Here is a 13,769-nt window from a genome sequence, read left to right on the forward strand (position 1 = left end):
CAAGTTTATGCACGGAGGCATGTATTTTTGCTAAGTATTTATCGTTCTATACTTATTCTCTGTGAATTATGGATGAGGATAACTATTGTTACAAAATAAGTAAAAATTTTCTAGTAGGTACCTAAATTGTTTTAAGTTCGGTAGAGTTTTTTTTATTCTGGCAGCAAGTCAAGAAGTTCAGTGCTGCTCACCTGTTTACTACATGGCTTGCCTAAAACACTCCTAGCAGAGAAACTCTTGGAAAGTAATTGCTTTTAACAAAATAACCACGACACTGTAGCTTCAGAGTTTTCACTTATTATGACAGACCCAGAAAACTGACCCAAATTTGGTAGCAATTGTGACAAAAGCAGTTTTCAGTAGTTGTTGTTTTTGTTTTTTATGATAGGATAGTAATCCACTATAGATGCCACATGGAACTCTCAAAAAATATTTTGTGTGCTTTATGTATCAATCAATTTGATGCTTCAAATTGAAAAAAAGGAAAAGTGAGTTTCTCCAACTAAAAGAGTTCTCGACACAAAGATGAACTATAGCACTAAATTTTATTATTCACAAAATTGTCCTCATGATAAAAAGTTTGATAGAAGTCTCGCAAAAAATAATTTCTCATACATTTCGATGGTCTGAAAGATTCTCTTTCAAACAAATCTTATGGTAACTATAACAGGATAAAATAAATATCTTGATTTGGATATATTTCTCAATCTTTTAAGTATCTTCTTTACATCTCAAAATTATATCATAACATTGGTTAACACAATGCAGTAAGAACTAGTATAGCAAACCTTTGCGTCAGAAAGCCTCTAAGTGCTAAGAATGGGAATATTAATTCACTGAATGTTTATCACTGACAGAAACTTAAGTGTGCGTAAAGGACTAGCATTGTTGAGATCAGTAGCTGAGAGGAAACATTTCTGTTCTCTTCCTTTAACCCTTAAATACCCAAGATCTGATTGTCAATTCTCCCTTCTAGTTGCTACACATATACTTGTAAATAAGTCATGAGAATTTGATGTAAGATCAAGATAATTTTTGCCTGATAACTTTCAGTATTAACATTATCTGTTTGCTGGATAGTGTTTGGAGAAGTTACATGAATCAGTCACTTCTGTGAGTTTTTAAATTGTCTAATATTTTGGTCTGATTCTTTCAATGAACCTAATAAATTACCATGAGTCGCGAACTGAAATGGTTTTCAATGTATCACGAGCATAAGTTGTCCTGGGCCAGATGGGTATGAAAATATTATGACATCTGTTAGTAACAGTTTTCCTCGTGGGTTGATAGAAACAAGGGTTATAATGAAGTGGTTCTACAGGCTCTATTGTATAGTTTCCCATAAGATAAAATGTACAAATGGCAAACTAAAAGACATCTTGGTGAACAAAATGGGAACAACTTTAACTGAAGAATATGATACAACAACAAGTACCACACCAACAACAGCAGCAATAACAAATCTCCTCTACCTAGAGGGCTGCAGCCTTTGCCTCGCTTTCTAAGCCATACTGAACAGCTTCTGTGGTACTTCCTGTAATGCGTTCCTCTCAACACGATGTGGCGATATTCTCGTGAAACAACGGGGTAATCGTAAAGCTGACTGAAATTCATCTCAGGTAAATTACGGAGATTGCTCACCATCCAAGGGCTGAAATCCTTACCATAGTTACTTCGTATCTGAAGTCGCTCTGGTTTTGTTCTAGGTCCTGGACATCTGTAAGAAGTTCTCGGTTTTCTCCACTACTCGATGGAAGGACGTGTCATGTCAGCAAAGCATAAACTTTCAACACTAAGTCGGCTCTAATTCAGCCCGTCGATTTTAAATTATATTTAAAATCTCCCTGAGATCTCTTGCTTCGAGTTTCTGGATGTCGTCTAACGACGAAATTTTTATATCGTTGTGTTAAAGAACTATTTTGAAGGGAGAAATCGCATTGAAAAGTGCATTAGATCGTGAAATGTCAGCAGATCAGCTGTTTGAAAGAACCGCCGGGTCAACCCCAGCCTCGTTATCGTGTGTGCGCGGTTACTAATCCAATATGGCGCCGGGAACTGTAAAAAGGTCTATTGTTTAGTCTCACAGGTTAACTGTCTCAAGTTGCAAGTTCGCAAGTTAATTACAAGTTCCACTGCTCGCAGTTAACTAAAACTAGTCGAGACGAGCCGTGGTTGAACGCATAACAGAATTAGGCCTCGATCTTCAAAGCCTCCCGACACATGTAGGTGAGGCGGACCAAAGTGGCCAGGTATTCTGGAGTTTAGCCGAAATTTACATTACAGTAGCTAGCAAGTATCTTAGATATAAAAGAGTCTTAATGACAGAATAATTTATTTAACATTTTTATTACCATTGATTACAACAAATAAGCGATTGACTAACTATACACCTTACATGAAAAAGAAGAGAGATCTCCGTTAACTTAATCGACCAATATCTCGGTCTTGTTGAGTGAAATTTGAGTCAAGATATCTTGTATTGTGTTGAATCGAATATTTCTTACGTCAAATGCAATGGTATTTTCTAACAGAAAACCTTTAAACCTCCTTTTAAATCTAAAGAAAGCGACAAAACTTTTAACTTTTTCCACAGGTGTTAGAGAGCACTTAGTCAGTGACAGTGCCTCTCACATTTTCAAGCATCTGAAAGATTCTGCACATTGTCGCTCTTTGTGTTCAGCAGATAACTTCCATGTTTCAGATCACGCCTCTACCGGTTTTCAACTCAAGATAAAAGAGGCTATTCATATTCAAAGAGAACAACCATCCTTGAATCAACAATTACCCCATGTAAATCTAAAGCTATCCTTTTAGTTATCACACTTTCATGCTTTACCTCTTTTCTTGTTGTCATTATTTATCATAATTAGCATTGTTCTATTTATTATATTTCAACTTCCAACGCTTTGTACATGAATTAACTGAAGATGACAAAAGCTTCTGTCGAAACATGTTTTACAGACTTAAAAGTTTTGTTGCTTTCTTTCAATTCTTGACTTGCCTGTTAATATCAAGATCCTTTTAAATCATCATTATATAAAACAGAGCCCGTGCCGGCGTGATCTTGTGAGCTACTCCATAAACTAGATCGACCAAGACAATCCGCTAAATTTCCAACTGAGTATCGAAAGTGATCTTTAATTGCTTAAGTTTTGCCTTACGCCGTTATGTGATTGGTCTAGATTTCTCGCTTGTGTTTTCTTGCTCTTCAAGCAGTTTGCTTTATACATCTGGCTCGTAACGTTAACGTAATTACATCCCTTGTGAAAGTTTATATTTGCAGATATAAGTAAAAGTTGTTGACAATTGCTAAAAGCAGAGGGTGATATTCTCAAATTCTGTGGCTATATAATCTATCAAATGTTACTTTATTATTAGTGCGAGCTGAGTAACTCTAGATACCCTATACTCCAGCCTTTCGACACTTCAAGTTGCACGTGAGAAGCCATTTACGCTAATTCAGGGTTACAAATTCAACTTGGTTGTGCATTTCTTCTTGTGAAACCATTCATTCGTTATCTTGAAGTTATGTGGGGTTGTTGTCATCATGCCAGGCAAAATTGAACATGATGAAATGTGATCAAGAACTACGACTAAGGCTATTTTGCGAAACAAAAAAAAACGAGACGAAGCCAAGCGAGATATAGAAAAACTAAAAGGAGTAATGCAGATATATTTTGTAGTAAGGTAAAGATAACTTTCACGAGGATTTTGGAGTAATCGTTAATAAACAAGAGGGTTTGTTTTTTCAATTGGCAGAGTAATTTAAGAAGAGTTATTATTTTGCGAAATCGACTAGTAGTCCATTTCGCAAAATAGTATCTCGCCTAAAATTACTATTGGCGAAATATATCTAAGTACGGTTTAAGAAATAAGAGGAGACCAAAATCTTTGGTGGTATACTAATTTGTTTTGTTTAGATGTATTTTTGTGACATGAATAAGGGGTCACGTTGTCACCGCAAAGTGAAAATAGTCGATTCCGCAGAATAGTAACTCTTTTGAAATTACAACTTTGCGAAATGAATAAAAATCCTTCTTATCAAATGACGATTACTCCATAATCCTTGTGAAAGCTATCTTTACCTAATTAGAAAATATTTCAGTCTGCATTATTCTTTTCGTTTCGTTATATCTCGCCTGATTTCGTTTCGTTTCGCAAAATAGAATAAGCCCAAGAAAACCTGCAGAGCTGCTAAGGCAAAATAAAAATCTACTCTGATCCCTGGCCTGCATGCTTCATTGGGTTTTTAACGATCCGGCCCTGATGTGGATGTCTTTAATGAGCTGTTTTGTATCCCTGTAGTAATCCCCCTCAGTTTTACTTTTGATTCAAGTGCTTAATTCAGAGTGTTGCCTAATTTTCACTCTTTTCAAAAACTGTTTCTGAACTGATGAACGCTAATACCTTCAAGACTAAAAAGGACATAGCTTTGTCACACCACTGGCAAATGATTGTGCTGGTTTAAATAAACGACGTTAATATAAACGACATTTTCCTAAACAGTAACTCCATGATTCCTATGACTTTTCAGTATCAGAGGAAACTTCACTTTTAAAGAATGTCAAGAGAGAAGCAGAGTAAAGCGTGCTTGATACTTTCTTAAAACCTCTTTGGTTGATCATTAATTCGGCCCAAAACAAAGAGAGAGAACACAACACTTTCAAAACCAATGAAGTTCTCTACTATTTACGGTACCTATGATTTACGAAGGAATCTCCCGCTGTGCCAACAAAAGTGTTAACAAAAGAAAGCACTTTGAAGAGATCTCTGAGCGGATTTAAATCCAGGTTGTTCGAAAATGATGAGACGACAAGAAATGATGTGTTAGAGGACATTTCAAACTCTTTGGCAAATTATTTAGATGCGAAAAGGGTAAAAGACTTTAGGATTATTATCATATCATATCTGTTTTCAGTCTTACCAGATTTCATCTTACAATTATCTCGATTTACGAGTACTAAATTTAGGTTTCAACTTTCAAGTTCGTGTTTCAAGTTTATTTTACATCGCGTATACAATAATTTTGTATCAAGAATGTAGACATACAGCTTTCGCTAGTAAAAGAAGAAAATAAACGAGATTAAAGCAAAATCTAGTGGTAAACAAACTTCTCGTGGGCTTAAAAGATACAAAGCGTATCCAGGAATTTTTGATTGGGTGGGTTACAACTTTGATTCAGAGAACACAGAGTCTGGTTTTAAACTGGAGCCCTAATAATTAAACACGTATTTTAAGAAATTCCGTCATTGAAATAATTTTGGTGAAAAACATTTAGTAAAATTACTCACTGGTTTGATGGGGAGAGGTGGGAGAGGTGGGAGAGGTGGGAGAGGTGGGAGAGGTGGGAGAGGTGGGGAGTCCCCAGACCCTCCCCACTCGAGTTGTCACTGAAGATTCAGCTAAATTTGAATTTGATGTCTGCTCCCTGTCCATCTTCGTTGTCTCTATACATAAAAACTTGCACATGCAAGGTTTTGTTCCTTAAGACTTGTGCGTGAGTTTAAGCCTATCCACAACTTGATGCTTTCTTTAAAAATCTAATTTGGTGACAAACACTACATGAATAAATGAAATAAATAAAGTCACGAATAAAGGTCCCCTGAGAAAAACGAATACGAAATATAAGTGAAAATAATTAGAAGCACATGAGGGAAACTTGCAAACGCCCGCCTAAGGAAATGAGAATTTGCAAATATAAAAATACGAATACAAATTAAAGGTTAATCTAATAATGGTGACCTGGACAAGCCCTTGAGATTAACCACGAATAGACCAGGCTTAGTTATTCACAGGGCGGATAACGCTATCCAACGGATAAATCGTTAAAATGTACTTTAGTATCTACCGGATAGAGATTAATCCAGTTGATATCGTTCTCCACCCTTCGAACAACCGGGGCCAGGTTCGCCATAAAGAACTCATACTAACTACGGTACTTATTGACAATAAGTGAGGATGTTATGGTTGCTTCTAGCGATAGACTTTGCTACTGCTATAAGTCGGCTGGATTGATCCTACTGAAGTTATAAAAAAAAAAAGATTCTTTGATGTCGTCATACTTAGAATCATGTTTTGTTACCCCGCGATATAAACCATCTTATCCCTTGGCTTTTACTTTCATCTCGGTGCGTTTTAGTGAGTAGTGATGGCCTCTCAACGTGCCCCAGTTGACTCCATCAGCATGAGAGGCATGTTGGCCATTCAAATACAATCCGTTTAGATTGGACGCATGGCAGCTTTTGTACCACCAGGCCCCTTTGTAGAGTTGGGCACAGCTTGCAGAATGTGGATCACTATCTTGATCTTTCGTGGAAAACTGCATATGGCTGGAATAAGAATAAAACTTATGTTGCCTTCTTTCATTTCTGTTTAGCCATCGAGGAAAAAGATTTTCTCTTAATACTTATAAAACCAATTCTGCTTAAGGGAACTACTTTGACAAATTGCTTTAAAGAAAGAATAAAGAAACGCGAGAGAGACAGAGATAAAGAGGTAGATTTATGATACAGTATAGAGCAGAATACAGTAGTTTAGGATAGGACGCAATAAAATAGAATATAATGATATCCTTAGTGAAAATAAGTTTGTTTTGGCCAAGGAAATTAAAGTCACAAAACGTTTCAAGTACGTGTTGGCTGTCCTTAATGTAAGATGGTAAAGTTTTGACCATAGGTATTATAATTTTATCTAAATAGCTGAAAATAAGTTGGGTGGGACAACTGCCTATAGAAGCTTATCACGAAGCTACGCCAGGAAATCGTAAGTTACCTTGTTCCTTTTCCTCCTATTAGTAAAGATCGAGCATTCCGTTTAGCCATTCTTATTGTAGCCATATCCATTTCATTAGCCGTTACCTTCATTCCAAAGTTATTCCTAAGGGTTTTCGCACCAATTTTCAGGCATCTTCTTTTCCTCATTCTAATAAATGTCGCCACCAAATTCAGTGCGCCCATAACGCTTTTTCACGCTAGGTGATATTATGAGAATTACAATCCGTGCTATGTGCTAAAAACATAACGAACTCAATGAAAAAATTCTACATTGCCGCTTTGAACTTTCCAAAATGTGTCCAGCTGTTTTAGTACAATCTGTTTGTGCCAAAATTCAGGATGCCATTTCTAAACCTTTTTAACCATTTTCACCAAATTAAGGCCCAAAAACTCGACCAACTTATCGGTCCTCAAAATACTAGCGACTCATCGCCTGAAAGCCTCAAAACTGCAATTAGCATTCCAGAAAAATTACCAATTTCGGATTAAAAAAAATCAGTTCGCAGTTAGAGGTTAAATTTTGTTCCCATTTTTAAAAAAATCGACGAATTTTCAGTCAAGCAAGACCTTAAAAAATCCTTCGCCGCGTTTAATTGAAAGCTATTTTTTCACGACAAAGAGGATGATTCCTCGAACAAAGATTCTTTCGAAACACTTCAGATTCGAAAGTCTAAATGGACTCCCCCAGAGGTCCAATTCACATCTTTAGATTTTTTCATCAAAAAATATCGCCACGATATTAAAAGACTAAAATAATCGTAACACCAAATTTCCAACTTTTCTTCAAAAGAGTGGTCGACATTAAGAAGACTAAAAAACGCAAAGACATAGTTATTAAAGCGGCCAACACAGGCTGTGCAGTCTTTGTTCGGCTGACCGACCTCTACCAAAAAGAAGCTTTGCGTCAACTTTCTGACACCTCTTTTTATGCCAAAGTTGACAAAGATCTCACTTTCATCAATCAAAAAATTGTGAAAAACACTATTAACGATCTTCTAACTAAACAAGAATTGCTCGCCACTGCAAAAAATCTTACCATCAACACTCCTATGTATTTACTTTTTACCTCAAATCCACAAACCTGACCACCCAGGCCGACCGACCCATCGTTTTTTCCTGCAGTTGTCGAACGAACTTTTTTCCAGCTATTTAGACAAAATTATGGCATGTACGTCAAAACTTTGCTATCTTACATAAAGGACAGCCAACACGCACTTGAAGTTTTCGTCACTTTAACTTCCTTAGCCAAAACAAACTTATTTTTACTATGGATATTTCATCTCTTTATATAGTCCTTCCCAACAATGGAGGTCTCGGGGCCCTGAAATATTTTTTCGATCAACGCATTATTAAGGAACCTAGCTCTGAAACACTACTCCGTCTAACCGAACTAGTACTTATACTCAATTACTTTTCACTCGATGGCAGCTAGTACAAACAAACTAATGGCGTAACCGGCATGGATACAACTATGGTACCCAGCTAAGGCAATCTTTTCGTAGGTTTTATCGAACACCAATTTTTTTAGTCAATACCACGGCCCCACTGAACCTGAACTTTACGACCGCTACATTGATAGCTATATCGGCGCTACCTCTTTTACCAGAGAGGAGCTCACTTAATTTGTAATCGTCGTCAATTCCTTTCATCCAGTTCTTAAATATACTTGGGAAGTTTCCGACACTTCTTTGGCTATTCTAGACACCAAAATTTCAATTGAAGGCAACGTTCTATGCACTAGTGTTTACTAGCAAGATATAGGTACTTGTTATATTAATCTTCGCATCCACCACACGTCAAGAATTTCATACCGTGCCCAACAAATCGATCGACAGTCAGCATTAAAAACGGCTGAGAAGGAAAACACCGATTGCATTCCATTCACTCTCACATTTCACCCTCACAACCACACAGTTACGGGACCTTAGGGAGCCATTAAGATCACTGATCACTTAACGTGCACCTCCGGCAGGTCATTAACTGCATAACTTGCACTTATTGCAAAAAGTTATACATTGGTGAAACAGGAAGACGATTCGGTGACCGATTCCGAGAACACCTTCGCGACGTAGAAAGAAATGACCCTCACGCATCCAAACCAGTCGCTAGAGAGTTTAATCTCCCTAATCATTCTAGGCAGCATATGGCAGTTTGCGGCCTTTCCCTACATGTAGACAGTTCGGAAAGCCGCAAAAATGTAGAACAAAAAATTATCTTTCAAATCGGCATTCTTAATCTCCAGGGTATCGACGAGCGCTTTTCTTTGAACTGACTTATTTTTGTTTTCTCGTTACGGAGGAAAGCGCGCGTGATCTTCGACCAATGAGAGTCTTCCCGTTTACGCTTCGCCGCTAATATCAGAGATCTATAATATTTTCGCCATTGCGAGAACAACAGGCATTCTGCCCAGTGACCTCTACAATTCCTACATCTTTCATTTTCAGAGGGAACTTCACTCTTAAAGAATATCAAGAGAGAATATAAGAGTTAAGCGTGCATGAGACATTCAACACCAATGCATTTCTTAACTATTTATGTTACCTATGACCCATGAAGGAATCTCCCGCTGTGCCATTGTATTCTCTGAGAGTGAGTCTGTACTTATTAGCCTCGTCTGCCACCTTAAATTTCTTGTACTCGGCGTATGTGATATTCCCCTCAAAGTCCTCCAAGTCAACTCTCAAAATGACGTCATTAGCATTCGTCAAACGGTGAAGATTGTCGTTTCCGAGCCAGAATTCGCCGCTCAAACTTCCGAACCCCTCTTTGTAAGCTTTCCAGTCACGATAGAAGTCAACGGAACCGTCCAAACGTCTCTGGAAAACGGTCCAACCTCCACCGTCCGTGGTCATGTCACACAACACTGGTATTGGCTTACCGCCATCTGGATTGATGGTGTACACGCCATTGGAAGTGAAACCATCTTTAAGTAGTTGAGCGCAGCATTTCGCTTCTGTTTTTAGAAGAAAAAGAAATAATTAATAGAGCTCAAATTAATTAATTGACCAGGGTGGATGAGCTGTACTGAGTCATTTTACTTGATCCAAATTGGGATATTTAACACTTAACGCATGCTGTCAGTCAATATAAAGTGGCAAACTAGTGAAAGCGTTAGACATGATACTCACCGCATGGTTTTCCCGTATATCCAGAAGCATAACGACATCTGCATTCTGCAGTGTTGTCTTTATAGTTGGGAACACAGATCTCGTTTTCTGCACAAAGGGAAGAGCTGACCTCACAATCACTCTGTTAAAACAAAAGCACCTGATTACTAATATTAAAATACAGGTACCCTATGAATTGATTGACTGATAGACTTTTAAAATTGCATGTGTTTCATATTCTCAGATTGAATCAGATCATAAGCTTCCAGAGAGGCCAACATTAAGTTCCCTGACCAGACTAACTCTCAGGGTTTTAAAATAACTGAGGGCAATGCGTTAGCTTTGATCTGATAACTCCAAACAGTTAGACTTTTTAGTCTTCTCAGATAAGGACGATCGAGTATCATTGAATTGTTCTGAAATCTGCCCACCGGTGGGCTTAAAAGAAACTGGGGATCACTTCTCTGTCTCAAGAGAGGGGAAAATATCAGTAGAACGGCTTCAGACCGCGAGGCTCAAATTGTTTAAAAGCACCTGCATATCGACATCATTTTCTCTGAAGTAAAGTTAAATCAACCAGGCAAACCTAATGTTTTCGCTGCGTACTTTCTGGCTTGTTATAGATCGCACCGGCAGTGCATTTACAGCAGACAATGTGTTGAATAAGATAACTAAATATATTTCTTGTTTTAACGACTGACCGGCACCCAGACACAAATCAAGACCAACGGATGTCATTTTTAGACCTTCCGAAAGCATTCGATTTCGTACTTCATGAACGATTGCTGCCTTAGCTAAAATGGCGTGGAATAGATAGACCTCATTCTTCTATCTTGGTGTAGAAATCTCTTTGGCTGCCCAGAACGTGTCGTGGTGCGTGGCACTTACTCTTCCTGGACCCGTGTGTTAATTGGTGTCTCCGTGGCACGATCCTTGTTCCTATTCTCTTCTTAATATGCGTCAATGAAATATCATCAAACATCTCTAACATTATCAAATTAGTGTCCGCTGATGACACTAAGATATGAAAGGAACTGGAAAACGTAGAAAAAGAAAAACAGGAGCCACAATTCGATATCGATGAGCAAGCAGCATGGACTAAAAAATGGAATCTGCGCTGCAATTTTATCAAGTTAGAAGTAATGGCGAATAGTGCACAGACAGAACAAATCCTTGCAGCGAAGAACACTAGTGAAGTAGTAGTTGAAAATAAGACCTTAAAAATTAAAAAAAAAAAAAAAAAAACAGGAGCCACAATTCGATATCGATGAGCTAGCAGCATGGACTAAAAAATGGAATCTGCACAGCAATTTTAACAAGTTAGAGGTAATGGCGAATAGTGCACAGACAGAACAAATCCTTGCCAACTTACACGTCGATTTCAAGTCTTACAACCTTTAACAGTACTAAAAACCTACAATCGGCGACAGTATTTGTGACACATTGACTCCTCCAACCTTTTATTACTTCAATTTAATCCCTTTAGTCCTTGTTAAGCGGGAGGGGGTCTTGTGTTAAGTGTAAAATTTACTATAACACTGGTTCTGTTGACTTTTTTTTTATTCTTTCCTTTTACACTAGTTGTCACAACCGGGACTAGCTCTGATCTCTCGAGGAAAGTGAGGGTCACCGTCCCAACTTTCTATAAATTATTAGAAACTAGTTCCTAACACTCGTTATTTTGTTGTCCCTTTCTTTATTCACTCTTACTACTCAAGTTATTACAACGGGGACTAGCTCCGATCTCTCAAGGATAGTGTGAGTCACCGCTTATAAAGGTGACACTTACAGAGCTGTCAATCTCTAACCTTCGTCATACTTTTACACTTAAATAGCGAATCACGTTGGGCTACGTAGGACACGGTTGGGCTTATTCCGAGCAAAATAGGACCTGAAAAAAATTCAGGTCCGTACGGGATTTGAACCCATGACCTCAGCGATACCGGTGCAGCGCTCTACCAACTGAGCTAGCTTTTCAGGTCCTATTTTCAACTACTAGTTCAGTGGTGTTCTTAGCTGCGAGGATCTCTTAAACTCGTTTCTTCACCGCAGTGTAAATATATAAATTTCATAAATGTAAAATCATTATTCATCACTTGAATGGTTTATTTGGACCGGTATCGCCCAGATCATGGGTTCAAATCCCGTACGGACCTGAATTTTTTCGGGTCCTACTTTCAACCACAAGTTCAGTAGTGTTCTTAGCTGCGAGGATCTCTTAAATTAATTACGATTTTTTATGTTTGAAAGATCCCCCATAAGTATTTTTTTGTTTGAAAGAGGTGGGGTAGTGAAGGAAGAAAGAGAATTCAAAGAACATTTCAGTTAAAACGTTTCGTTCAAAAAAATCATGTGCATTTGTCACATCAGGGTTGTTAAAGATACCTCTTTCTTGAGCAAAATTAGTCACGATAGTCACGATACCAAACGGATTATACAATGAAATTTAAATTTTAATGGCCTCACCGATGCAATATTTGTTAATCACAATAAGCTTGTTCATAAAGCATGCACATGGACTGTTTCCCATGAAATGAATATATTTTACATAAATTCATACAATTGAAAACATTCTTTGTATGCTGCAGATGTTTATCTCTCACATTAATAGAATCAAGTCGAAACTTCCTATCAAAAATGAAAAGGATAAATCGAGCTTGATCTTACGAGATCGACAAAATGTTAAGAACTTTGTAAGATTTTTCGTCCTATTTTTTTCCATTCTCTTTCCAATTCTTTTCAGAATATTCGAACGAACTCTAATCTTTCAATTTGAGACAAGAACATCAAGGATATGTGGTTTTAATAACACAGTTGGTTACTCTGTCTTTGTTTCATTAAAAGTGAGGAAATTTGAGTTTTTTCCTATAATCCGAAGTTGTTCAGAACCTTGAAACACTCAAAAGTTTACACATCACGTCAGCATACATTTTAAAAAAGTTTATTCTACAGGGTATATAATGCTTACCTATTTCCTTCTAGAAAAACTAGATCTAAAGTTTCTTACCTTCACTCCTCGGTAGAGAAATTTGTTGTCTTCGGTGAAATTCTTAAAGCTAGCAAAGCGATCGGAGTCGCTTAGTTGACATTTAAACTTCTTGTTGTTTATTGTGGATCCAAAGTTGTATGACACACATGAGCTTTCTTTCACGCAATGTAGTCGACAAGAACTCTCTGAATCGACCTGTATTTCTCTAATAACATTTCCATTAAGGCGTCGACCTCTTATTTCTATGGCAAAGTTAACGGCTTGGAAGACAGGTGTCATCATTCGAGGGTCTCCGTATGTAAGGGCAATCGTTAGAGACACTAGAAGCAGTTTAAGCAGATACATACTTCGGAATCTCTCAGTTAGATTCCTCGGCATCTTTCAATATTTGATGTTTATCGCAATTTTTCGGTTTTCAACTTCACAGTATTAATTATTAATCTTGAACTTGTTGAAATTTCAAATTAAAATCGATCAAGTAAACAAGACTCGTTATTGTAGAGTCACTGTGTAAAATCAAAAGCGTTCCTATAACTGGCGTTGGCAACTTCCCATAAGATGTTTTTGAATTTTAGAGTCAAGTGTTTACAGAAATTTAGACACGGACTCTAAGACAACTTTGATTTACTTTTAGTGTTTTGACTGCGATCAGGTCCTCATTATAGGAGCCTCCAATGAGCCCTTGAGCAACGCAAGTCAGCGAGAGGGTCTTGCACCAACCATTGGTTCTAGACCTCTGGCAACCTCTCCCGACTCGTCTCTAATCCTCCTGCGGGCGGAGAAACGCGCTTCCTGCAGCGCTAATGACTGGGGCGTGGTGCTCGCAGGTTATGACACTAATGTTCTCGTAAAGGTTTCGTCGCCTCCAGTAACATCGACTTCCTCAACAAAACGTTTAGA

The 13,769-nt window shown here is 37.8% G+C and overlaps 1 protein-coding gene across 1 annotated transcript; it reads right to left on the minus strand.

Moving 5' to 3' along the window:
* Positions 1-6,100: 6,100 nt before the first annotated feature.
* On the minus strand, positions 6,101-13,214 carry LOC136283889 (microfibril-associated glycoprotein 4-like). The gene is made up of 4 exons (XM_066173444.1): positions 12,888-13,214; positions 9,902-10,022; positions 9,315-9,726; positions 6,101-6,329 (listed from the first exon to the last, which is right to left on the minus strand). The coding sequence occupies exons 1-4, from the start codon at positions 13,212-13,214 to the stop codon at positions 6,101-6,103; spliced, it is 1,089 nt and encodes a 362-aa protein (XP_066029541.1).
* Positions 13,215-13,769: the final 555 nt, after the last annotated feature.

This window comes from Pocillopora verrucosa, chromosome 1 (genome assembly GCF_036669915.1).
Source record: "Pocillopora verrucosa isolate sample1 chromosome 1, ASM3666991v2, whole genome shotgun sequence".
NCBI lineage: Eukaryota > Metazoa > Cnidaria > Anthozoa > Scleractinia > Pocilloporidae > Pocillopora > Pocillopora verrucosa.

Bases quoted from the DNA above. Each gene is read 5' to 3' on its own strand.
- LOC136283889 (XM_066173444.1), bottom strand. From the start codon at position 13,214: ATGTATCTGCTTAAACTGCTTCTAGTGTCTCTAACGATTGCCCTTACA. The intron at 9,727-9,901 runs GTGAGTATCATG...TTCTAAAAACAG, and splicing joins ATATACGGGAAAACCATGCG to AAGCGAAATGCTGCGCTCAA. The intron at 6,330-9,314 runs GTAACATAAATA...TTCTTATTCCAG, and splicing joins GATTCCTTCATGGGTCATAG to CCATATGCAGTTTTCCACGA.